Here is a 26219-nt window from a genome sequence, read left to right on the forward strand (position 1 = left end):
TCCCCTCCCGCCCGCCCCCCCCCCCCCCGCCCGCCCCCCCGCCCCCCCCCCCCCCCCCCCCCCCGCCCCCCCCCCCCCCCCCCCCCCCCCCCCCCCCCCCCCCCCCCCCCAGGATACCTCTTATATATGGGTAACGTGTGTGCCTACCTCATACATGTAGGAGGTATATATGTGTAAATTCTTACGGCCGCAGACGCCACGATTACTACCTAACCTACCGTAGCTCTCATCTTTCCTTTTCTTCACCCTCCTGCAAGCCCCTGAGTGATAGATCGATATGTTTATTTATCTGTCCATCTAGCAAAATAGAGTATACCACGCTATGTTAGGTAGGTAGAGGTAGGTATTTATGTACACTAAGGGGAAATGGATATAAACTACCAACCCGTGGTTACATGAACGAACGGGCGCCGTCCCATCGATATTGACATCGACATTGACATTGACATCGACGTATGTATGTATAAACGGTACTTGCACTGCTGCTTATACCTACCAGCTTGCATGCATACCTAACCTAACCTAGGAAGGCGTACTTAACCTGGCCTGCCCTACGACGCGGGAAGTGCATAAGGAGTATATGTAGGTGCTGCGGTAAATATACGACCACACCCCTCTCGGTACAATACATATGCACTCACACGAACAGCACGCACAGAAATGTCTTAGATTTGACGCTTCGTGCCGCGAGGTCGTATGCTACACGTCTATGCCTCATACGTTAGATATGTACTTTAGGTTAGGTACTTACTTACTTACTTACCTCCCTACCTAGTTGCTAGCTACCTACTTACCTGTTAATATGTACATTATCTCATCTATCGGCCCCCCCAAAATGCCATCTCTCTATAAATTTACATACGGCTTGAGCAAGCAAGCATACATCTACATAGCCCCTATCTTGACGAGTAGTGGTATACCTGGGATGAGACCTTATATCTGAGAGAGACCGTTATTTATGACCAACATGAAGTATCACTGCTCCTGTGCGCTGTACGTTATATAGCCCAGGCCAGGGCGAGCCGGAGGCCTGGGATGGGATCAAATCTTAGGGCTAGGCTAGGCTGGACATGTTCTCCTCTCTTTTCGGCTCCCCCCCGATGGATCAATATACTCATGCAGATGCTATGCCATACCATACCATGCCATGCGATGCCGTGTCATGCTTCAGTTCGGTTTAGTTCGGCTCGCTTGTCTCGAAAGAGGAGTATAAGTTTAGGCTATTTCCTCTTCTGGGACGAAGACGTTTTTCCCTCTCCTCCATCGGGCTTTGTCGACGTCGGCTTGGCTTCGTTTCTTCGAAGCTGCCTAACCTAAGATAGATGTGGATGTGTACAGACACGGGCTGTAAATTAACTGTTCGAGCGGTTCGTGTTGTTTTTTTCTTCATCTTCTTTTCTGCCGATAATGGAACCCTATAAGGCTGTCTGTTCACCGCTTCTACAGGGTCTCTCTCTTTTGCTGCTAAATATGAGTGCTACTATACCATGCATAGGAGGAGGTAGGTAGGTAGGTATGCTTTCCCCAGTTTCCCCAGGAATCAACGCTACCTAGCACCGGACGGCTGATACGTATGTGCTAAACGCGGCGGCAGAAGAAGAACTTTGCTCAGCTCGTTGGGAGCGTCGAGATGCTTGCTTGCTTGCTTGAATTCTGGGTGAAGCCGTGGAGTTCAGGCTAGATAAAGCGCAGCGGAAAGGCTATACCCAGTTCGAGGGATGTGGTGCCTACGCCAACATCTACCGACTGATATGACGGACTCCTGACGTTGCTGAGACAAAAGTTCCCGTCTGATCTTGATTTCGATTCGGGACCGTCAGAGCCATACTGCGGTTAGTTTTATTAAAGCCGGCATGAAGCTTCCCTAGGAATATTTTTCAAGTCATACCAGTGCGAGAGTTCACTGGAAGACCCCGGTCTACGCTTCTTCGACGTAACGAGTGGGCATCGATATAGAAGAGGGGATATACGATAAGTCTTGGGTTGCCTTAGTAATAGCATCTCTCGCTTAAGGCTATTTCGCGCTGGTCCTAAGGTTAGATAGATTTATATTGAAGAATATTATATTCGTACATATATTGTACGTATGTATGAGCTACCAAGTACTTATCTTACTTGAAGCTTGAAAAGGGGGCTTTCTTTATCCATTTACCGTCTTACCCGTTCCTTCTCCTTCTGCCCCCTGCGCCACCCCTCCACAAACTCCTCCATCTCAACGTGAACACGCAGTCCCTTCTCGCACATCGTATTATATACCGACTTAAGCTCGGAAGAATCCATGTCCCTAACCAGCGTGGCGAAGGCCTCCATGAATACGTCCTTCGACCAGGGGCAGCATTGGAGGGCTCGATAGAATACGCTCTTGGCCTTGGCTCTCAATTCCTTCCTGCCGTGGCAGAACCGGATATACGATATCCAGAGGCCCGGGTGGTTTCTGCACGCCTCGCTTTCGAGCGCGTGCTCGAACGCCGCCCGCGTCGAGTGCACGTTCCCCGTGCGGGACTCGTACCGGATAGCGAATACCCGGCTGCTGACGCAGTCAAAGCGGTCGACGAGGACGACTTTGTCGAGAATCGACCGCACCCTGTCGTCGATACTGAGACGTGCTTCTCTCCATGCGTAAAGGCTGAGGAAGAGGGTGTTTTGGGGGAAGAAATTGATATACTTCGTTAGTTGCTCACGAAGAAGTCCAGGCCTAAAGGGGCTATGGGAGCAAGTTAGTCAGCGCTGGAGAATTCCGTGATTAGATACGGCGGTGTACTTACCCCTGGGTAGCGTGATAATAGAGTAAACGAGCAGCAGATTGGAGTAATTTTTCATGACAACTACTAAGGCCATAATGCCGGGACACTAGCTCGTTAGAACATGTAGAGATACTAGATACCGCGGACCAAATGTCCCCTTGGTTCCCACTAGAGGGTTCCTTATTACTCTGCTGAGTCAAGTATTCAAGAAGCGCTAGGCCTTCAGCATATATGACGGCCTCGTCGGCATCGGCTGACGACAATAAATAGTCTCTATTTGATGATAAGAAATGCTTTGCCTTTAGTATCTGGGCTGTAGAAGCCGTTTGGTTGTCCGGTATTGTCCTTATGGAAGAGGGGCCATCCGACAATGCACATAATTGGAGAGTTGCTTTAGCCAAGTTGCAATTCTCAAGCTCCATCCATGCAGCAGCAATGCCTAAGGTGAGCTTGCTATGGACTGACATGACCGGTATGCCTATCGCAGCAGTAATAGTATTGCGAGCGACGTCCTCATTACCTTTTGCCCATTCGAGGATCGAGTAACCCAGGTACAAATCGGTGTTCGAAGAATCTTGCTTTAGAAGTGTCTTTGCTGTTTTCTTTTCTTCCCCAGGTTCGTTCAACGACTTAAATGCGAGATAGTATGGACCAAGCTCATGTACGCCGAATGTATGGACAAGCTGCTTTAATGTAGTCGAAATCCATGTGTATTGGTCCGCGGGTATACTGTCCCGAATCTTTCCCATACGTCTAAACCAATGAGGCAAGGGGAAGAATACTTCTGGCGTGGCTTCCATTCGCGGATAGTCATGAGCGAACTCAGGCGGTCTTTTGTTTTGCTCCTCGGTGTTTATAACCTGGTTAGACGAGCTCTCTATGACAATTGGATCCGCTGGACTACGAACGAGGAAATCATCCTGAAGCATTTCTCGAACGATATTGCTAGAAGAGAAGGCTGGGGGTAACTGGCAAAATATTAAGAACGTATCTAGTAGCTGGCATCGAAGATTAGGAATCAGCTCATTCGGAAGATGCAAGAGCATATCCTGGATATCTGCATACATGACGACTCTAAATGGATCATCCTCTGCTCCGTCATCCATGGTGCGAGCGGGTGTTGCCGCAGCTCGGGCTTTGTGTTGTTCGAAGATTGACCAAGCTTTATAGCCGTCTCGAGTATTTGGAGATGTAAATTCATCTGCAGTTTTGGGTTCGGGAGGCTCCAGTGCTTGGCTGCCTTCTGCAAAGGTTGCCCATCCTAAAGCTGCATCCTCCCCTATCCGCGGGACTTCACTTTCCCAAAAATTCTGGAAGTCAGACGGCGGAGCAATACTCATTTTCTCCGGAAAGTTGGACGGACGTGCGAACGTCAATTCCAACGCCGCCTGCCACGTTGCTATAGCAAGCTCCTTGTAGCCGGAATCTGCAATGAAACGTGTCGCTCTTAAGAATACATAGATCATTTGTTCGTAGAGTTTGAATTCAATCTCTTCATTTTGTTTCATCAAAGTTTCCCTCGCCAACCGGTCTAAGCGTTTGGTATAATGGTGTAGGATTTTCTCATACCCGAATGTCGATAACCTCGTCTGCTGAAAGTTTGTATATTCTTTCCACAAATCAAAATTCATGTCATGTTTATCGAGAGCTTGACTCCATCGCTTTGAAATAGTCGCGTTGTCCCATATCTTTGAACCTTCTCGCATAATTCTCAGCTGCAACATCTCCCGCTGTAAATCGGTTGTTGCATGAGAATATGCTTGCTCGAGTAAGGACAATTTGATATCAGCAAAGCTCTTGACCTCTGCTGCAGTAGGATGACGACCGTCTTGCCCGCTATTCCGTAGAAGAGTATCTTGATGATCAACAAGCTCAAACCAAGCGTCGATGTCTTGCGGATGGTCACGAACCCTTCTAGATAGCTCAATCGACTTTAAGCTCATGGGATCGTCCACACTTCTATCCTTTGAGCCCGTAGATGTTTCACTACCGTACTCCACATCACTATCGGAGTGCTCGTGACTTTTGCTCTTGCCATGAATTGACCTATAGGCTTGCGCTTCATCACTCGACGAATCCCCTGACTCGAGTCGGACCCGTTTTCGCTTTTTTGATGTCTTCAGGGGTACGAAGTCCTCTGAGCCCGTCACGGTTTGGGATCGCTCTCGCCGAACTCTGATGGGCTGCGATTTGAAATGACCGCCCTTGGTTAGAAGGGTCTTCCTGTCACTGCCAAACAGGGAACCGCTTTCGCGAAAACCCAACAAGAAGAATTCATCACGGCTACCGGTATGATCAATTCTCATATAGCCATCAACCCCTAAGATACGGCCGAATCCAAGACGGCGGTAGTTGGGAATATCGCGGGGATTGTTACCGCCATATCTTCGAATCAAGGAGTCACCTCGCTTATCGTATACAAATAAAGTATTTCTATCTTGTTCTGGTGGGGAAGGTCGCTGCGGGAGCCTTTGATGACGAGATTTCTCCGTCTGACGGGATCTGTCTCCTAATGAGCCTTGGTCTTCGCGCCTCGAGACGGAAGGCGTACAAGGTTGTTTCAGTTCCTCAGAGCTGGCTTCCTGTGGAGGCTGGGGTTTCTCAGGTTGAGGCTTAAACGAAGAAAACTTGGGCACTGTGGACTTTTTTTCTGGTTTCGATGACATGATGAAGTATACCTAAGGTAGGCTAGGTACCTAAGGTAGGTTAGGGAGGTATATTACGGTGTACTTGTTTTGTTTGTACGTTGGACGCAATATTCCGCTCCGTGTCCCCCACATGCAGGCCAGGTACTAAAAGATACTATGTCATTGACCATTCAGTGCGGGTACATAGATAGGTAGTATGCCAGATAGATCTATCTTGGCTGCACATGCAGCTCACAAGATTTCGAAGCTAGCTTCCCAGGGGCCAGTGTAGGTCACTCTTGGTGTTACTTTTGGGGCGGTCTATTTACCATCCATCAGAGCTCAGGTGAGTACAGCATAGCCGATCTTATCAAGATATTTGGCATCTGATCCCATTCGTACTACCACGACATATTTAGTTGCCCTATGTAGTAGTAACAGTCGAGATGGTTGATGTAGGTATTAGAAAAGGGTTCAAATGTTGTTTAAGTTATGAAGTTGAATAGTGGCTTCACAGTTGTGGCTTATGGCTTGCACCTACAGAAGAGGACTTATGTACATGTACATATGGCCTAGGTAACACCAATTGATAAGGTTATGTACCTTAGGTACCTACATTTAGAGATACGCTTTGTGGACCCTTATGATGTAACGCCTTACTTAGAGCTTATAAACTTATTGGTTCCTTTGTTGGGTCTAGATTTTAGCTACTTTTTAGCGGCAGTACCTACTAACCAGCTAACCTAACCTAAGGTAGCTGCTTGTTTCACGTGGGTCTGTTTAGTTTCCCCCGATGCGAATAATCAAAGGACCTAATGGAGGAAAGCTTTCAAGGCAAGTCCTTGTTTGTTCGTGATCACACTTCCAAGTTCCATCAGTCCCCCATTCCCCCAAATCCCCTCCCTCCCCACCACTAACATCTTCAGATGACCTTTATTAGCAGCAGCCGACCCATCACAGTAGCTTCTGGATACCAATGTTAGTCCACTTGAAGCAAAGATAGCTACTGTTGATTGGCTCGTCATTGGCTCATCTGCGGAGAGACAAAAAGGCGGAAAGACGGACACAAAAACTACGAGATTGCGAGGTTACAAGTTACAATAAGGATAATGAGGCGGAAAGCACGATAATTCTTAAAGTGTTGTTTAGTAGGAGCGGAGTTCGGTTGCTGACGTTCTTGACGCCCCCCTCAGCATTTACATGACTCTACACTCACTACACTAGAAGAAGTAGTCTGTCAGTCTATCTCATTCTAGGAATAACCGGGGGGGTTGAAGAGATAGTCCGATGCTACGATACTACAATCCAAGACCCCAACTTCGAAATCCATCTCGAACCCACAATCGAATTGTCCAACTTGTCCTGCTTCATCCAAATCTATTTCAACTCTTTACCTGTTCGATATGATTTGTGTTTCATTCAAATGACCATATAATCCTCACCCTCGCTCTCACCCTCGCTCTCACGCGTAACCCGCTTGCTGATCGCTTCACGCGCCTCATCGCCTCATGTTGAGTTTACACCCGAGCTAGCTAGTGTTTACCTCCGATATTCTGAATCACTCTATAACCCGTTCTACCGCGCCTTATCGCGCACCCAATTTCTTCGGCACGTTATGACAGATAAAAATACGTACGACGCCATACCTCCCTCACGGGGCTCTTATGGGTCGGTTCCCACTTCACCCACGTACCACCGTCAGCATGCCAGAAGATCTAGGCCACCTTCGACATCCGAAGCACCGGACGAAAGTACCTCCCTCTTGCGATCTTCACGCTCTCGCGTGCGCATCCACAGCCCCTTAGAAACTCCTAGAGGCTACTTATCAAGGTCCCATAGCTTTGCCGGTTTGTCTCTGCAAGCATCGTCTTGAATGAAAGTTAAAGCGTTACTGATTTAATCCCCCTCTCCTTATTAGCAACCCCTCATTCCGCGCGATATCATAACCGGCATGAATCATGGGGACAGCGGCTAATACAAGCGCTTTCAGATCGACCGGATTCCATGTCGGAATCCAAGAGTTCTCTTCTTGCTGACGATCGAATCTGGTACGACCAATTTACCTCGACCGACTGGGTCCACGATAGTATTGCAGATGCCTACCGAATTAAACAATTACGGAGTCGGAAGGGAGTTTGGGGCAGGCTGGTTGCCTTGTTTGATGGCGCTCAAGGCTGGATACTGAGTGCGGTTGTTGGCGTTCTAGTCGCGCTTGTCGCCTATTGTGTAGATGTAGCTGAGACAACCATATTCGACTATAAGGAAGGCTATTGCGCCCGAGCCTGGTATTTGAGAGAGAAGGTAACTATTACTTTCTATTATAGTTCAGTGTCTCATTTAACGGAGGGCGCGGAGAAGCTAACAATGCGAGTAGAGGTGCTGCCCTCACGGTCCGTGTACTGATTGGCGATCTTGGTCCGAAGTACTCGGCGGTCACCCCTTCGGCGAGGTTTGGACCGAATTTGGGGTTTATGTCATCGCCGTCCTTGTACTCGCGGTGCTATCATGCCTACTTACTCTAACCACCAAGACCGTAATCCCTTCAGCTTACCGAATGTCAACTTTGGATGAGAACTTGGCCGCCGAGTCTTCCCAACAGCAAGAAGAAAACCATACCGATAACGATGACAGCGAAAGTATCAGTCCCAGAGCAGTTCGGCGAACACCAGTCGATCCACCACCACCTATGGTGTACTATTCTGCAGCTGGCAGTGGTGTCGCCGAAGTTCGCGTTATTCTTAGCGGATTCGTCCTGCACGGCTTTCTTGGTGCCAAGACTCTCATCATCAAATCCGCCGGTCTGATTTTGAGTGTGGCCTCTGGCCTAAGCCTCGGTAAAGAAGGCCCTTATGTCCATATTGCAGCTTGTATTGGCAACATTTGCTGTCGAATGTTCTCTAAGTACGATCGTAACGACGCCAAGAGGCGTGAGGTATTATCTGCCGCAGCAGCGGCGGGTATTGTAGTGGCATTTGGAGCTCCTCTTGGTGGCGTTCTATTCGGTCTTGAGGAGGTGGCTTATTACTTCCCGGCCAAGACGCTTTTCCGTACCTTCTTTTGCTGCATTGTAGCCGCTCTGTCTTTGAAGTTCCTCAATCCGTATGGCACTCACAAGATCGTCATGTTCGAGATACGGTACAAAATAGACTGGGAATGGTTTGAATTATTCGGATTCATCGTTGTAGGAATACTAGGCGGTGCTATCGGCGCCTTTTTTATCAAGGCCTCACGTCGCTGGGCCCTATCGTTCCGCAAGATTCCCGTCATCAAGAAATATCCACTCTTTGAGGTCGTCCTGGTAGCGCTGGTAACGGGACTCATAGGATATTGGAATACCTTGACGAAACTTCCGGTGGCGAAGCTTCTTTTGAACCTCGCTGCACCGTGCCAAGACGACAGTCGAGATTCTGAATTAGGGTTGTGCCCATCAGATATCGATGACATACCCGGTATTATTCGAAACATTCTTGCTGCGTTCGTCATCAAGACGTTTTTGACTACCATTACGTTCGGAATTAAGGTGCCTGCAGGCATCTACGTTCCATCTATGGTTATCGGTGGCCTCATGGGTAGAGTTGTTGGCCATCTAGTTCAGTGGATAGTACTTCGGTTTCCGCACTGGCGCATCTGGGGTTCCTGCCCGCTCCTTCAAGCATCTACTTGTGTTCAACCTGGTGTGTATGCACTCATTGCTGCAGGCTCAACAATGTGTGGCGTGACGAGGCTGTCTGTCACTCTCGCGGTCATCCTTTTCGAACTTACAGGAAGCTTGGACTACGTCCTCCCCTTTTCCCTGGCCATTCTCGTCGCTAAGTGGACAGCGGATGCGCTGGAGCCGCTTAGCATTTACGACCTCCTTACTAATATGAATGCCTTACCATACTTGGATAACAAACATAAACCGGTATTGACCTCCGACTTTGCTGATATCGTGCCCCGTGTTCGCCGAGAGCGTCTGATTGATATCAGCGACTCACCGTTGGTTCCAGCCACGCAACTCCGCAGCCAACTCGAGCTGCTTCATCGAGCCGGCGAGTTAGATGGAGGGTTGCCAATCGTCAGGGATGATATACTTGTCGGTCTGATCCCAGCTCCTGATTTAGAATACGCTTTAGACAACCTTGAGGACGAAAGTTCTAGCCTTTGCCTCATGACGAATATACCGACCCTCGACGAGGACGAGTCTCCGGAGAGAGATCCCACTGATTTCACGCCCTATATAGACCCGGCCCCTTTTGCTCTAGATATCAATTCGCCGATGGATTTTGTGTACGAATGCTTTGCGAAGCTCGGGTTACGATACATCTGCGCGTTGAGAGACGGATGTTATGCCGGAATGGTAAGTCTGCCTGCCTCGTAGCCACAACCTTCTTTATCTTCTTTATGATATCGCATGCTGACCAACCTAGACCCATAAGAAGCGATTTGTAAAGTATATGCGCGAGTTAGAGGAGAAGGAGCATAACCGCCACTAAGCCTGTTTTTCAGGGTGGTCCCCCCCTTTTATTTGTTTTGTTCTTTATTTTGAGGATTATAGTTTCTTCGGGGTAATTGGTACCTAGGTACTCAACCTATATATCGTGGCGAGACTGCTCAACATTTGGGCATTTAAGGGCATCTCGTATTATCGCATCAGCATGGCATTATCATGGGAATTTTTCCTTTTGCTCTTTTTTTCCCTTTCCTTTCCGGCATCGTTGCATGAGCCTAGCGTTTGAAATGAATGGCACCGTCTTATCTTCTGGCAAATAGTTATCCGACAATAGATACTGAACATTATTCAAAGTGTATAGACAGCAATTGTGCAAAGGCCCAAGGGTGGTGCATGACTGCAATTGTGACACAACGTCAATGAATTAACTTTCCAGCATGGATATCATTGAACCGAGATGCTTTTAGCACAACGTCCAATTTCTAAAGATGGCCTTCCTGGCTCATAAAATTGATCAGATTTCCCAGTAACACCGTAACACCAAAGGGGTATAACGTATCTACCTAATATACATACACCTATATATAAAAAAGGGGGTATTGCAGTGTATCTAAAATATATGTACATCAATAACCAAAATCCGCTAATGCCTCATCTCATCTCATCTCATCCAGTCCGCGCCATCTAGATTTAATTACCTACATGCATTTCCAGACATCGTGGAGAAAGTACCTTAGTGTCTCGGTTCCAAACAAGAGTCTATTTCTAGGCATCGAACAGTCCTCTGATCGTTTTTCTTTTTCTTTTTGTCTTCTCTTCCTTTTTCTAATCTCCTATACCGCTAGCAAAGCAAATTTACCAAAACCAGTATAAGGTAGGTTAGGTAGGTAGGTAGGTATATGTATATATACCAGGTAGGTATATATATATACGAATTAGATAAAGAGATTTAATGGCTTCCATCGAGTTCGGAGCGCCGGAACCCGTCGAGTTCAAACCGCACCGGCTGGTGGTAGTAATGGGGAGGGTACCCGCCGCCGCTGTCCAGCTCGACGGGGTATAGCGGCGGTTTCTGCGCGGAGACGAATTGCGTCGAATCCGGCATCTCGGGTATGATACCGTTCGGGCCGGGGCCGGGGCCCATGGTACCGGCGGCCGCTTGTGCTTGGTAGCTGTCGTGGTTCCGCCGCCTCTTCCACAGGAAGCAACCACCTGCGACGAGGGCGATTACTAGAAGCGCAGCGCCGACGCCGATCCCAGCCGAGGCGCCGGCACTTAAGCCGGTGCTGGCGGCTGGTGTCTGCGACGCGACGGGTACTGGAGTGGTGCTGTGGGTGGCGCTGCTGGCTGGCGGGCTGGTGTTAGATGAGCTGGGGGCACCAGTCGATGAAGATGAGGCGGTGGAAGAAGTGGAAGAGATGGTGCTACTAGCAGGGGCTCTCGTGATGTTGAAGTAGCGCGATGTGACGGAGAGCGGGTTCGGGTCGTCCGTCGTCAACGGCGACAGCCAGAGGAAAAACACATTGAATTCGGATAAGTCGAACTCGAACGCCTGGACAGACCAGTCGAACTGAGTTACGGCGCCGGACCGGGTCTCTGCTTAGGAGTTAGTTGCTAGGTACGTCCAGGGAAAGATGGGCGTGGTGCTCTACGTACGGAATATGCTTGGTCCAGCTGATGCTGAGTTACCCTGTATCGACGGAAGTTAGTAACTATGGTAACAGGTACCTAATATAAAGACAAAACGGAACCAACGTGACGACTTACAGCTGGGCTCTCCTGCCATAGATCGATGGTGTAATTAGAATACGTGGTAGTGAACTTGATAGTCTGAACCTCGCCGAGCGTCCAGACCGGGTTTGTCGAATAGTCGGCCGGCCCGTCGATAGCATTTGGCGGGTTGAAGAACTTGCCGACTTTCAGCGACTCCTGCTGTGCTCGTACGGCCGAGGCAGCAAGCACGGCTACGAAGGCGAGGAGCGGCGATGGCCTCATCATCTTGCCACTATTAATTATTAAAGCCGGCGGGGTTCGCGATGACGATAATGACGACACCTTCATAAGCCCATAGTAACTAACGTTCACGTGTGGGATAAACAGAAGGAACTCCTAATTACCAGCGATGAGGAAGAGACGAGGATGCCAAAAAACTTTTGTCAGCAAAAAAGGTCTAGACGTGGGGGTTGGGTGAGGAGGTGAGGAGGCGAGACGGGGAGAATCGCGGTATGTATGGCACAACAACAACAACAAGTGATACAATAGTATGTACTACATCACATCAGTAAAGAGAATTTTCGTAGGGCCAGCTGAATTCAGCAGCGTTGGCCAGTGGGTTGGGGGTTGGAGGGTGCTCATCGATATCAGAGAGGTTGAAGAACTTTTGACGATTATTTCCCTCTCCTCTCTCTTCTCTTCTCTTCTCCTCTCCTCCCCCTTCCCCGTAAGTACCTACATAGTATCAAGGCAACGAAACAAGCCATAAGCCATAAGGGAGATACACTAACACTAAGAAAAGAATAATTTATGAAACGTGGAGCTGAATCCTGGCGGCTATGTTGCAATGAGGACATTAGGTGCCTTCGCTTTAAGGAGTCTAGGACTATTCGGGGGTGGTCCATTTGGATTAGACCCAACACACGCAGAATTGGGCTTTTTCTTTTTTTTTCTCTTTTCTCTTTTCATAACCCCAAGTTGTGAGCGATTTTCGTTATACCTTGGCGTACGGATAAGAGGTATGTTGCCACACGTAGATATATTATGTTAGGTATATACCTTAAGGTATTCATAGTAGATAATCCAGAACTGTATAATAGCCTTGTATAACTATACAGGTACCTAAGGGTTTTAAACTTCATGTGTCAGCAGACAGATTTGATATAGAATGCAACCTGGAAGGTATCTACCTATGTGAGGTAGGTATGGTCACTTCCACGCGAGATCAATATTACCTAGTACTATGGCAGTTGCGATCGTAGTTACCAATGGACCCACATACTAAGCATACTAAGCTGCAGAATGCCAAACGGTAACTTCAAAGAGCGAAGACCTGCCGACGCTAGTCCTCTTCCGGCTTTCTTTGTTACCAACAGTTCCAAACGCGCATAATAACAAGCGCCAAGCAGCGGTAAGCTGAACAATCTGGAGCCACTCGTCATTTTTACAGGTCGGCCTATTGGTTTGAATGATCTGCCCCCCTGAAGTTTATTTTAAATTTAAATTCAAATCTTTACGATCCCGGGATTAAGGCCAGTAGGTACTAACCTTAGTCTCCATAGCCGCATTACCTAGGTACCTTACGTACGGTTTACAATACGATACGTAACACCGTACAATTGAACAGAACCAACTTGGAACTTACAGATCTGCGGGTAGCTGAAACTTTGATTTCTCTCTCTTTTTTTTTTTAACTTTTCTCATACTGGTTTAAGGAAATAACTAAACTAAACTAAACCAAAATAAAATGAAATGAAATAAAATAACATGGGATACTGACTTTTTGTTTCCCAATGTCTTTACTCGTCTCGTCAGCACGCCGACTTTCCTATCCCGTCCTCATCGCTGCAAGCGCCCTCTTGCTTGTTTCAGTATACCTTCTTTCCACGCGGGGACACGGCGTACCGTATCTCAACACCTCTGGAAGCACTACAACCCCACAACACGAATTAGCGGATATCGACGATACTCGCAACAATACTCTTGGCGTTAGTTTTGGACCCTATTTCGTATCCTACTACCTTTACATGTGTCTGACTGTAGCCTTGTCAAAATAGTTCCAAAAGATATTTGTCATCGGCCTTCCCTCCCGCACAGATCGCCGCGATGGGATAATACTTCAGACGGCCTTAAGTAACCTCGAATTTGAGTTTATAGACGGCGTGGATGGCAAAGATATACCTGACAAGGCTATCCCGACCAGCCATGAACTTCAACGTTTAGACAATCCCACCTTGGGAGCCTGGCGGGCGCACATTAACGCAATTCAAGAGTTCGTGAAACAGAGCCTCGCTTTTTTTTTTTTTTTTTTTTTCTAACTATCTCTTAGGGTCGTCCGAAGAAATCTATCCTCGGCATTGATCATGGAAGATGACGCCGACTGGGATGTTAGGATCAGAGAGCAGATGCGCGACTTCGCGCTATCAGCCCACGCTTTGACCCAGCCGTTAAAAGGCTCGTCAAACAAGTTTTCCGACCCGACGTTCCCCGAAGCCGCGCATGGTCCCGAGGCCGTCCCGGATCTTACCTTCGGCAAGTTACCCGCCACGGACGCGCCGAGGAATTCTCCGTACGGCGATAACTGGGACGTGCTGTGGCTCGGCCACTGCGGGATGCACTTCCCGTTCCCCGACAAGGAGATCGTGCCGAAAGGCCGCGTCGTGCGCCCCGACGACGTCACCGTCCCCCAGCACAAGCATCTATGGTCCATCTACGAGCCGAGCGACCTGAGACAGCAGTACCCGAGCCACACGAGGGTCGTGCACCACGTCCAGGATGGCGTCTGCTCGTTAGCGTACGCGGTCACGCAAAAGGGCGCGCGGAAGCTCCTGTACGAGCTCGGGCTGAAAGATATGACCTCGGCGTTCGACATCGAGCTCAGGTGGTTCTGCGAAGGGACCGGGGAGCCTAGTCGAGGCCGCCATAACTGCCTCACCGTGGAGCCATCGCTGTTCCAGATCCATCTCCCCGCGGGCCCGAAGAAGAGCAACAGCGATATCTCGGATCACGGCGAGGGTCTTCAGGAGAAGATGACTAAGGTGCTGAGGTATAGCGTGAGGATGAATGCAGAGGCGTTGATGGATGGAAGGTTAGACAAACTTGTGGATCAGTGGCCGGATTCTTGAGCTCATCGGATTGTTTTGAACAAAGCTTAAGAGGTTATCTCGCTAAGTGAGCTACGAGCCAATCTACGTATGATGTCGCGAGGGTAGACTGGAATCAGGGAGGCTACGCATCCGCTGATCCGACGAAGATCGGGGTTGTCCAATCCGCTTACGCCCTCGTTTACCGGTTTCTAGCCGACGATTACTACAAGATAGCGACCATCTATGGGGCGGCGATAATCCCTATAGGTTGCTACTATACAAAATCCGAGACATCTAATAAAAACCCATCTTCGGCTCTATGTTACTATTTTCTATAGCAATGGTTGGTGACGGGGGTAGGGCGAGGCAGAGAAAAGGGCACATGAAAAGGGGTATGCAAACCCGGGTGGAAGGTATATACGGTGTTATGGTAAAATACAGTGTTTTATCCCCTAAGAACTTTAATCTCTCTGTGCATTTTTTCGTCTGATTATCCGATTTGCTGTCCGGCCTGGATTCTCCATAAGACCGATCTTATGTTGTGTTGTGTAAGATACTCAACGCATTGGGAGCGAGCGCCTTCAACTTGATCTAGGTAACTCCGTTTTTCAGCGTTAAGACGGCTCTAGGAGTTATAAGCTTGTTGTAAGATGGTCACCCACTGTGAGACTTGACGTAATTATGTGTGACTTGAAGCGTGAAAGGAGGTACCCAAGATAAGCAAGTCCGAAGCTATAAGCCCGGATACCCAGGTATCCGGGGTCATCTTATCGAATGTAAAATCCAAATCTGTTACCTCGGAGCCTAAGTGAACGACTCAGCTGATAGGTCGTTGGCTCTTATTGTCAAGAGCTTTCCATAGGTACCTAGATAGGTATCGTGTCGTAAACTAGGCCCCCCTTCTCTCTCTCTCTCTTTCTCTCTCAGCTAACCATGCTGAGAAGAGATACCCCTTTACCTATCCCCGCGAGCTTGGCGTAGCTACCAGTGCCAGCCATCATCTAAATTACATTAGGTACCCTTCGATAGAAAAAGTACTACACGAGCCCGCCCTAGGTTTATATAGGTGACTTATAAAGGTAGGTATCTAAGCTATCTAACTTCCTTTCGCGGTCCTAATCAGCAAGTCATACCCAGACAGCCAAGATCGGAGTAGGTAATTGCCATGAGGCTAAAATTAACTATGCGCTACTACATAGGTACCTAATGTAACAACAACCCATCTGCATAGCTAGCTGCGAGATCCCAAGGGGTTTGGTAGACTGGGATTAGGACTAGGTACATCTCGGTGGGATCAAGCTTAGACTTAATTCTTTATGTACCTTCTAAGGAAGTATATATATTGTTCAGGTAGAGATACCCTAAGCCCTGCGTTCCCTGATGCTCTCGGCCTTCTTTATATCTGTTACCTAGCCTCTGAAAAGGTAGTGTGTACCTTAGGTAGGTAGGTATGTATAGTGTACTTGAAGTGCCTGTGTGAAACCTCGTGTGGCGGAACAAACACTATATACTTACGGTACCTTTGTGGTATCTCCTGTCATGTGCAACAGGCTACTCGGGTATTCAGTAAAGCATCTTATGTAGGTACCTAATCTACCTAAGGTACCTAGGCAGTTAAGCTCAAATCTCAGGAGTCTCCTCCCAGTTCCCGTTGCCAAGATGAAGAATTATAGCCTGTGCATTTCACGTTCCGCCTTGTACCTACCTATCTATATGCCTTAGCTTATACCTGCCTAACCTTATCTAGGTATTATCAACGCTTCCCTGAGTTCGCGACGAGATTGTGGAGGTTTGGGCTCTGGCCCGGGATTAGTTGAACTAATACACAGACGTCGTCATATGGCCTGTCCTTGCTAGGGGGGAAGAGGGGAAGAGGAAGAAGCGAGAATGGGGTTAAAGCACTAGGCGAGGCAAGTCGTCCAGTTGGATCTCTGAGCTTCTTGATACATACCTCGTAATTTATATTGCCCAAGGCGGTCTTAAGAATAGCAGGTACCTAAGCCAGCCCGGCGTAGATTCCTAGTCGATCTCTATAGTTGCTCCTGTTGTGATGACTCGGGTCTCTTACATTAGGTACGTTGTTCACCTACACGACTTTGTAGATTTTGACTTATCTTCTTCCCCAAAGCCACGTTGAAGTCTTATATTATTATGTACGAGCAGGAAGGTATATATGCGTAAGTGCCCTAGGTTAGGTAGGCAGGTATTCATAATACGTATGTCAGTAAGAGGCACGTTTTCCAAAGTTCTGCGCTAGCATACAACATGCCTTATAAAAATCTCGCGGACTACCTAGTCCCATAGCTTTATCTATCTACCTTAGGTACCTAGGTAGGTAGGTATTGTTGACGCACACCCGCATCTCATACTTGTATGTACACAATATCCGTATCTTATTTATGTATATCCAACTCCAAAGACATCATCGCCTATATACATACACGCACCCGCGCTACCGCGCTTTAACCAGAGTCGAAGCCCAGCTTCGACAAGAACTCCTTCCCAGAAAGCCGACAGTTCTCACACCCGGATATTCGCATACCTTAGGTACGGCATCTAACCATTAAGCCCAAGGAGCCGTGTCAGTTACCTAGCCTACCTTATCTACCTAGGTAAGGTAACCTATACAACATCCCCAGTCGCTATAACCCAACCCCCCCAGCAGTACCGCTCTCTCGGTACAAGGCAAGCAAAGCACTATCATCCCTTGCGATGTACTTGTTTTCTCATTCGTCAGACTCCGAACCTTTCTCGTCAACACGAACGGGGTCCATTCTCTTATGAGGAGCGTCGGATTTATCCAACGACGGGTAATCAGCCCAGTCCAATCCCACGCCTCTTCTTGCAAGCAAGCGAGCGAAACGAGGGATAGGGAGGGGGAGAGAGAGAGAGAATACATATGTATCCACCTGAGATACCTGTTACGACAAGTACCTTAGGTCTAGGTAGATTTTTTTTAAAAAAAATTCTTCGGCCCGAATAACCATCAACCCTAACCAGCCCCGCAAGTCGGAATACTTGCCCGCGAGAGCCCGACTGCTTCTAATACGAGGGATTGAAAGAGAGAGGAGGAGGCGGGGTTGGTTGGTTGGTTGGTTGTCTCTTATTATAAATGTGATTATACGTCTGGAGGATAGAATGATTCCTTCGAAAATTAGGAAGGAGTCCTCATTTTGGTTTTGGTTGTTGGTTGCATCATCCTTCGAAGTTAGTTATGAATCAATCAATCGTAACCCCTCCTCCCCCTTTCCCGGGGGGTGGGGTTGATGTGATTGGATATTTGCATCGATCCGAGGCTGTTGGTTAAGTACTAGGTAGCGAAGGCTCGCGGCAGCAGGGGCCGCAGCTCCCAAACTCGGGAATTGGTGTTGATATTACACTATGAGGACGGGTTAGTTACGCCCTTCTCAGTCGTAGTTCCTGTGGAGAAAAGAATGGATATGTCCTCCGCTCAGGTATATAGGAAGGCCTAGACTTACCATTAGTTTTAGTAGTAGATAGTACCATATCCCCCCCAGCGCAGTCATGTCATGTCTTATACATAATCCATCCGATTTCGGGTTGTATCGTATCATTCCCAGCGCTTCTACGCATCTGCGGTCTGCCGCATGGGCTGACCGTATCCTTGGATCGGAACGCTCGAATCGCCATCGAGCCCGCCACCATCTCGGTCGGGATCTCGATGCCGTCGTTCAAGAGCGTCACTGGGACTTTGCTGAACCCGCTCGGCATCTGACTCCTCGTCAGCCTGACCTCCTGGCCCAGCTTAGGCCCGTGCAAGCATCGGCCGGCCTCGTCCCAGAAGCAGAATGATGTGATCCATCCAGAGTAGGTCGTAGTGCCGCTGCCGTTAGGTACGTGCTCGTTACAGATGCCTTGCCAGAACCTCCTCGTGGCCTCACCCTCTGGCTCTCTAAAGCTGGTCACAAACCCGTCCAGGATAGGCCGGAGCAGTCGAAGCCACCGGGACGGCTCGGAGCCAAGGGTCTCCATGCGCTCAACTCGTTCCTGGATCTTGACCCAATCGCTCTCCTCGCCGAGTAAAGTTACGGACGGTATCCCGCATCGCGTCCCCCAGCTATAAGTGAAATACTTCTGCATCGTGCCCATAAAGATGATACTGGCGACGGCTTGGTCCACCTTGGTCGTAGTCGTAAAAGCCGGTAGGATCCATTGCTGCAGGCTCTCGTCCCGCAGTCTTTCACCCAGAATTTTCGTCATTATGTACGCCAATTTACCATGATCGACGTCGTCCAGGGTGACGTCGATATGCAACTCCTGCTGGCCCTCGTGGACACAGAACCGCTTGCGCAGCTCCTCCGCGTGCCCATTAACGTAAGCGCAAAACTGCGTCAAGATGGCGAACCAGACATCCTCCGGCCTTATCACCAGGCAATGATGTTCATTATAGGCATCCACGCACGCGTGAACAAATCCATTCTTGGTAGCGAAGACGTTATCCTTCCTCTCGAGCGCCGCGAACGAGCTCTGCACCAACTGTCTGGCCCGCGGCGGGCTGGTGCGCGTGTCGTCGGTCAGCGTGTAATGCAGCAATATCTCCGGCGACGACGCGAGTCGATATCTACGACCTGCCCAGGATGCTGACCCATGATTTGACGGCCTGACTGTGACGGGCATCTCAGGCAAAAAAAAGAAACGTACCTAAGCTACATCTGAAAACTCACTCGATTATAATAGAAAAAAAAAAAGAAAAGGAAAAATACCAATGCCTATATTAGAACATCAAAAGATGACGATAAGGCCATTATGACCAAAAAGGAGCATATATACGGGCTACTATACCGGGACTATCACCGAACCCTCTTGGTCTTTTCTTTTTTTCCCTCGTTAACACCTCTACGGCTTCTAGGGAGAAGTCTCCCAATTAGGCAGCCGGTGGGAGTAATGTGCAATCAGGGAATTAAATGTATAATTGGCCCACATGCGATGTTCGGGTGACGCCAAGTAACGGCCTAAGCCGTGTAGGGCGACCGAGATGTGATGTGGGCCACACTGTAAACGGCACGGATTTGCCGCGGCATTGCCCCGAAGCATATCTCCTGTCCACTCAAGCCACTTCTTCGTCTGGCAGTCTGGGTGTGTGTAGTATGTTCTTATGCCGAATATTGTGAGAGATGAGATAACTTGACACCGGAACCTAGAATTATCTCACATTCCGGGGGATAGGGGGGATAGAAGGATAGAAGGGAGGGAACGAACATAGGCTTCGGTAAAGCCATGTTTACCCATCTCACGTTCTGATTTGTCCACTTCTCATTGCCGACTACTACCAACCTAACGATGGCTGGATGGGTCGACGAGGTGGTTCGTGAACACCCAAAGGGCGCAGCTAATAATACATCCGACGCTGGACCAAAAAATACGATACTAATGTAAATAACTGGTCGGAATACCGGGCTGCTATCATCTGCTAGACGCGTCCAACATAACATTTACGGAGGAACTTGCCGATCTTATCCTCAAACTAGTAGGTCCCGCGAGCTTCTCGCCGTCAACCAAGGATCTCGGTATATAAGTCTACAACGTTTCGTCAAACCTAGACTCGGTTGGATTATCCGCCACGTGTTGAGATGACCCGCGAACGTTCGCTGCTATACTATATTAGGTATACAAGGTTTCCCTTTAGTATACTCGTCGCCGAAAAGAGGATTTCGCTTTAACGATAATATGGTAAGAAGAAACATCAGCCGAAGCTCTCGCGATTTGATCCGGTGTCGTCTTCGCCACGCGCCGGCGTCATCTCTTGGCCCGTCCGGATACTAGGAATCGGCCCGGCTTTTGCAGGAAGTCGAAGCTAGTAACTCGGTTTAAGCGCGAATGAATTTTTTTCGGCGCGTCGCGAGGGCAGATAGATAGAACAGAACTAGAATTGACAAAGACAGGGACCTCCCCTGGATATCGCATCCTTGGCGATCGCTCTAGTTCGCCATGCCTCGGCGAGCTTGCCGGAACCCTTCAGATGTCGCAATCATAAGTCTTGGACTCTTGGGCATTTAGTCGAGTGAGACCCGACTATGTGTAGGTACATAGGTAGTAGGTAGGTAATTAGCAGCTCCTTGGAATCAGCATTTAATTGGCCCCTAAAAGCTGTCATCCCTAATAAACGCCCCAGCTTACTTCGAAAATCAGGCCATGGAGCTGATGATGAACCTTGCTATGCTACTTGCTATGTTAGGTACCTAACTTACCTATTTTCCGCGGATGTCCGGGTATGAAGCAGAAGGAAAAAACTCGGGATTATGACAAATGAAGATGTGTTCATCTTGACTAACCGAAATGCTAGTTTTGACAATAGATTGGTTCGGCGTAGGTAATTACGGTGCGATGGCGGAGTGCGATGCCTGCAAGAAAGGGCTATAAGGCTGGATAAGTCGATCCACTAAGAGGCCGCCGGTCCGCCTCGGCTTGACGCAGTAATCCAGTTCCGGATCTCGGTGTGAACCGTCTCCAGAGTAGCGGGTCCTATACCCTCACATCTACAGCATGTGCTTAAACTACATACATACGAACATACCCACCACTTATCCCCCTATGGCGCAATGATAAGCTGCATTGCACCAGATTCCAACATCTTGTCTTAGCCCAAATCTCCTGTCTCGTAGTTGGTAACCAGACTATGACCAACGTCGCCAAGTGAGCCGTCGTCGCCTGCAGCAATGACGTTACGCATTCCTAAGTTGTAAGACGTATTATGAATGACTAAAAAATTAGAAAACAGGCTCTCATTATAGCATATCCGGGGATGTTGATGTTGACTGGGAGGACTTCCAAGCTGGATTAAACCCTTAAGAGTATAAGATTACCTGGGTATATACTATAATGGCCATTCTCATGATGTGGCTACCTGATAAGTTCAATAATACGGGTAAGCCAATAAGTTTATGTGGCCGTGGAATTTCCCGGTAATTTGCTCCACCTACGGGCACATCTCTTGGATATTTGAATCTATATTCGGGCTGATGGTGTGAAGAACCCACACCAATGGTATGGATTCGGAGGGAAAGACTCGATTTAGACACCCGTCCATTTCCCAAACTTTTTGTAATCCGCAAACATCTCTCTGAAGATGGCACGTCCATTGGCGTCCAAGGATTCGTTAAGTACTCTCCTACACCCTTGAGGAGTGATATCGAGGATCGAGTACACGCCAGGTTCAAGAGCCTTTCTGACATCTCGTGGAACCTTCACCTCAAGCTGAAGTTTGATGTATAGTTCTAGTATGGTGAACATGTCTTGCCCCGCTATCCGCTTCGCAATGTCTGTGGCGGAATCTAATTCGCTTGACCGGGCGCGGGCTACCGAAGCTGCACTTGGCTCGCATATAAGAGTGAGGAGGCGAGTGAATCGTTCCGCGTGTCTCGACTGCAGGTGAGATCCAAGCCACGGTGGACGAGCCTGTGAGGATGTTTCATTTGCGTCATCTGAACTAGGGTCGGACAGTAAAGTAGCAAGGAGTGCTCGTAATGCGGCAAGCAGGATCGGGAAATGTCCCATTAGGCGAAGCCGGTGTCGTTTGAGTATGAGAGCTACTAATCGGTATAACTGATCGTAAATTTCTCCCGCCGCTTTAGGAGTTTCAACATTAGGACCTGCCTGTGAGCACACGTGAACAACGCTGCTTAATGTTGTCTCGATATTGAACTGGGTCATCGAGTTGGCGTGCTTATCAAGTAGGAGTAATAAAAGCTCAGACAGTTGTTGGAAGTGTCGGAGAGTCCCCGCCTGGCTTAGCATAGAGGCAAGTCGCTCATGGACTACGCCAAGGTCAATAGTATATTGGGGTTCACCACTGGATGATGAGGTAGCTGGACCTAATATGACGTTAGATATAAAATTTTGGCAATTTCCATTATAGAAAAACTTACCTTGGCGTAGCTCAACAAGCCTCTTGACGGCCAGAACAGGCCCAATAGCGCCACTGGTCAGCTTCTCACTACCAATTAATTCGCCAAGCAGCTGATCCCTTACGGGCTGGCTTTGAGTCTTCACAAAGGCATCGACTAAATTGAATACTGCCTCTTCATCTATTGTCGTAGATGCTTGCTCCAGTTGCCCCAAAAACTCTCGCAAATCGTATCGGCCTGGGTTATTTCTAAGAAGGAATGTCCGCAGCTTCCAGCCAACATTGACCTTCTTAGATATGAAGTATGTACTTATACTTTCTAATTGGGAGATTGTCTTCTCTGTGAGCTCAATTTGCCTTTCTTCGTAAGTATCAGCAACACATGTCGCCCCGCTTAACATTATAGAAAGTGATATCAAAGTAGATTCATCGTCCGCAGCCAATTCTTTCTTCTTGTTCTCAGACACAAACTTGCTCAAATTGGCTTGTACCATTTGCTCTAGTTTGCGGGCAACTTCGCCCACATCTATACTAGAGTTATATGACTTGTTCGGGGAACTGTGCAGCGCGGACAGTGTGCTCTTCACTAGAAGAATCTGAGCGGCTGTGTATTTTGACGCCTTCGGCTCAAGGCTCTTCGCAAAGCTTGACACCTCAGCCAAGTAGGTTAATGAAGGTCCATCGGCGCTAGTAACCATTTGCCTGGAATGTGGTTAGATATGCAGGATGTATTAAAGGGCATACATAATTACTAACCGTAGTGTCAAGTCCATAAGCTTTTCAAGTAGCTCAACGACCCTCTCGTCATCTTTCCACATATTGGAAGAGATATAAACAAGATCATCAAAGCTCATATTCTAATAGAATGGTCAATATTTATGCTTAAATATGGAAGTAAATACTCACTTCGTAAAACGTTGGTTGCTGCATTACCTTCACCAACAACCTGAGCACAGTTACTGCAAATAATGAATCCCGTGATGCACGGTCAGCTACTTCTGATCTCCGATTTTTCCATGAAGACATGATACGTTTTCGACGCCCCTTAGTTAAGGCTTCACGTGGAAATTCCAGGAGAATTGAAAGTGTCGAAAGGCCCCGCGGTTGCGTCCAGCCTGACTCATTCTCTGTATTATCAAGGCCATCAAGTGGTTTAGATATGAGAGCGTCGATTAACGCTTCATTATCTTCGCAATCGAAATTTTGCAGAAGGGGTCGTAAAGCGTCATTAAGTAAGGTGTCCTTCTCGACTATGAGACGCTGTTCAGTCTGAGAGAACATATCTACAATGAGATCCTTGAGGTCAACCGCTTCTCTTTTTGGCAAATCAGCCAGTCTTGGTAAAGACTGAAACACATAATCTATATACGGCCGAGAGGCAGAGAGCTTAGTGTCGTTTTTCATATTCGAGTTGACCCGCTCAAGGAACGAGAGTGTAATTTTGGCGAGATCGGCCTGGTGCTTGCCTCCTGGGTAGTTAGCTAACCAAATATTATGACAACATTTGAACGCTTCAAATGTCTCTGGATCAGATAAAACGCCCTTCTTTAGGATGCGTTTAAGAGCAGATTTTAACTCGACCCAAAGTCGATCTACCTCTTCCGACGTTTCCCAAGAAGCCATCCGGCCAGCAATACGCCATCTTAATGATAAAATCGAAGGCGGAATGTTCTTATAAATTTTATCCTGGAAAAGTGCGGAGAAAATCTTCGAGTCCGCGGTTGTAACGAAGTCTTCTTCCGTGATTCCCGCTGAAATTCCGTCGAGAATGACCAGAAGTGCCCCATTGGGAGTATCCGATGAATCTAAGTGCTCCAGGACGCGGAGCAACTGTGTGCTGGTTAATGCGCTTTGTAGGATACCAGCTAAATGTTGTCTTATTTCGTCGTCAACCCATATCGACTGGCCTAAAGAGTCTGCAGCGCTATTACTAAGGCATTCGTACCATTTCTGGATAAAGCCTGAGAAGTTTCGCGCCTTCGCAAATGCGTCTTCTAAAGGAAGCACCACCTCCTTGACGACCGTTTGTCTGGTACTGAGGTCATGACTTGAAAGGGAACTTATTCTACTGAAAACATTTTCTAGTAGAGAATCATCCATGAGAAACACATCGGCATCACAGGCGAGAGCCTTAGAAATCAATTTCCAGTCAGTTTCGTCTGTTCCAAGTCCATGTTCTCGACACACAGCTTGTAAAGCTACGGTGTTTGGAATCGAGTTGGTCTGGATAGCAGTATCTAACAGTTGAATGATAACTTGGTTTCGAACAGAAGACTCTAGAGGCTGAATAGATTTGAGCAAGGTTATAAAGACGTTTTGTGCCCATGATGAGTGCTCCGCTTTAGATTTTGGACTACCCGAATCACGGGACATCCTCGCTGCCACGTCCCATGTTACGATGGCAGAGCCACCCGAGTTCCTCTTTGAGAGATTTAGGGCAGTCTCTAGTACCTCAACATTTCCGTCTGCCGCGAACGTATGCCTTGCAGGACGAACAAAGTATGCACTCAAAAATTGCTCAAGCTGCCGAATCCAAAGTCTCTTGGTCCCATCGCTAGCCGCAGTTATAGGCGCTGCCCCGACAAGACAACGTAGTCTCGCCAGAATAGAACATACGGGTACATATGCATATTTGGCAAACTCAAGGCTGTCGTCCTTATTGTGAACGCGGAGATTCCAAAGTGTGGTGACAACTCTAATCCATCGTTTTTGATCCCCGGAAAGGCCGTTTTCGAGAACGCTTAGGGAGCGATCGCACGTCAGTAATAACCCCGCAACGATGTCTCTAGTTTCTTCGTTAGATGATGAGAAGAGCGACTTGATATGTTCGGCTCCAACTTTTCGTTCCGGACTGCTAGGGCCTATATGATCCACTCCCTGGTTAAGGAGGCTACTTAAGGCCTTGAATATTTCAGTAGCCGACTTGATGCATCCCAGGGGGGTGCGGAGCTCGTTTATATCAGAAGGGTATCCGTCGTCTCTCTTCCTCTTTTTCGATTTATCTGGGGTAACGCCATTCGTCTGAACTGCCGATTCGAGTGAAGATTTTTGAGCCGTGGTGATGTCGCCGATAGCTTGGTGCAGGACGGAGACAAAACGAAGAGATGCGAGCGACCTTCCTAGCGTTTGCGGTGGGATCTTAGGGAATACATGGCTCAGAAGAGACCAGGTGAGAGGATATCGTCGAACATGTTCAGCATCCTCTGTCTTGCCGCTCATATTTTTGAATAGCCATCGTAGTATATTTTCCTCTACACCGTGAAATCTTGTACTTTTCGTCGCTGAATGTAAAGCCCAAAGCCTTTGAATTTTGTCGGGTAGCCCAACTGTTCCATCTTCATCGAGGGACCTCACAGCTTTAATTAGAACAAGCCGGCGCGACTATATGCTATTGAATTAGTTCCAATTGTATTACACTACTTTGTTTAGAAGCACAGAGCGCATAGAATAAGCCTACCCCTAAGTCACTATCCACCACCATCTTGTAATTGGATCTCTACTGGCATTGCCAGGTGTCGAAATGTTATACTATCAATGGTTCGCGACAACTCGAAAATTGAAAGCTTCCAACTTTTTTGGTGGAACTCCCCACCATCTTCAAAAAAAAAAAAAAAAAAAAGTCGGGCATATCAAGAATTCTGCCGTTGGCGCTAACCCAAAAGGGAACTATTTAGTTTTTACCGCCTTCGGGTACCAGGCTGCTGCCAGGGAAGCACAAGCCGATTAAGCTGTATCAATGATCTGATTGCTCTG

General features: G+C 48.1%; 6 protein-coding genes across 6 annotated transcripts; 2 read left to right on the forward strand and 4 right to left on the reverse strand.

Moving 5' to 3' along the window:
• Positions 1 to 2022: 2022 nt before the first annotated feature.
• F4812DRAFT_336050 (DUF1740-domain-containing protein) lies at positions 2023 to 5880 on the reverse strand. Its single transcript, XM_047931596.1, has 2 exons — positions 2766 to 5880; positions 2023 to 2704 (listed from the first exon to the last, which is right to left on the reverse strand). Exons 1-2 carry the CDS (start codon positions 5408 to 5410, stop codon positions 2149 to 2151), a joined length of 3201 nt encoding a protein of 1066 aa, XP_047791895.1. The 5' UTR covers positions 5411 to 5880; the 3' UTR covers positions 2023 to 2148.
• Positions 5881 to 7375: 1495 nt separating this feature from the next.
• Positions 7376 to 9846, forward strand: F4812DRAFT_458115 (chloride channel; the record flags this gene model as incomplete). The annotated part of the gene is made up of 3 exons (XM_047937308.1): positions 7376 to 7672; positions 7746 to 9710; positions 9781 to 9846. The coding sequence occupies 3 exons, from the start codon at positions 7376 to 7378 to the stop codon at positions 9844 to 9846; spliced, it is 2328 nt and encodes a 775-aa protein (XP_047791896.1).
• Positions 9847 to 10752: 906 nt separating this feature from the next.
• On the reverse strand, positions 10753 to 11801 carry F4812DRAFT_458116 (uncharacterized protein; the record flags this gene model as incomplete). Its single annotated transcript, XM_047937309.1, has 3 exons — positions 10753 to 11399; positions 11460 to 11493; positions 11571 to 11801. 3 exons carry the CDS (start codon positions 11799 to 11801, stop codon positions 10753 to 10755), a joined length of 912 nt encoding a protein of 303 aa, XP_047791897.1.
• Positions 11802 to 12971: 1170 nt separating this feature from the next.
• F4812DRAFT_336167 (glycosyltransferase family 25 protein) lies at positions 12972 to 14781 on the forward strand. The gene is made up of 3 exons (XM_047931598.1): positions 12972 to 13504; positions 13574 to 13788; positions 13846 to 14781. Exons 1-3 carry the CDS (start codon positions 13310 to 13312, stop codon positions 14639 to 14641), a joined length of 1206 nt encoding a protein of 401 aa, XP_047791898.1. The 5' UTR covers positions 12972 to 13309; the 3' UTR covers positions 14642 to 14781.
• A 3034-nt stretch (positions 14782 to 17815) lies between these two features.
• F4812DRAFT_336161 (uncharacterized protein) lies at positions 17816 to 19478 on the reverse strand. The gene has a single exon (XM_047931597.1). The coding sequence runs from the start codon at positions 19238 to 19240 to the stop codon at positions 18131 to 18133; it is 1110 nt and encodes a 369-aa protein (XP_047791899.1). The 5' UTR covers positions 19241 to 19478; the 3' UTR covers positions 17816 to 18130.
• Positions 19479 to 21137: 1659 nt separating this feature from the next.
• On the reverse strand, positions 21138 to 25877 carry F4812DRAFT_336316 (Urb2/Npa2 family-domain-containing protein). Its single transcript, XM_047931599.1, has 4 exons — positions 23373 to 25877; positions 23223 to 23323; positions 22489 to 23168; positions 21138 to 22434 (listed from the first exon to the last, which is right to left on the reverse strand). The coding sequence occupies exons 1-4, from the start codon at positions 25683 to 25685 to the stop codon at positions 21635 to 21637; spliced, it is 3894 nt and encodes a 1297-aa protein (XP_047791900.1). The 5' UTR covers positions 25686 to 25877; the 3' UTR covers positions 21138 to 21634.
• Positions 25878 to 26219: the final 342 nt, after the last annotated feature.

Source organism: Daldinia caldariorum, assembly GCF_022478825.1.
Source record: "Daldinia caldariorum strain CBS 122874 unplaced genomic scaffold F4812scaffold_5, whole genome shotgun sequence".
Classification (NCBI taxonomy): domain Eukaryota; kingdom Fungi; phylum Ascomycota; class Sordariomycetes; order Xylariales; family Hypoxylaceae; genus Daldinia; species Daldinia caldariorum.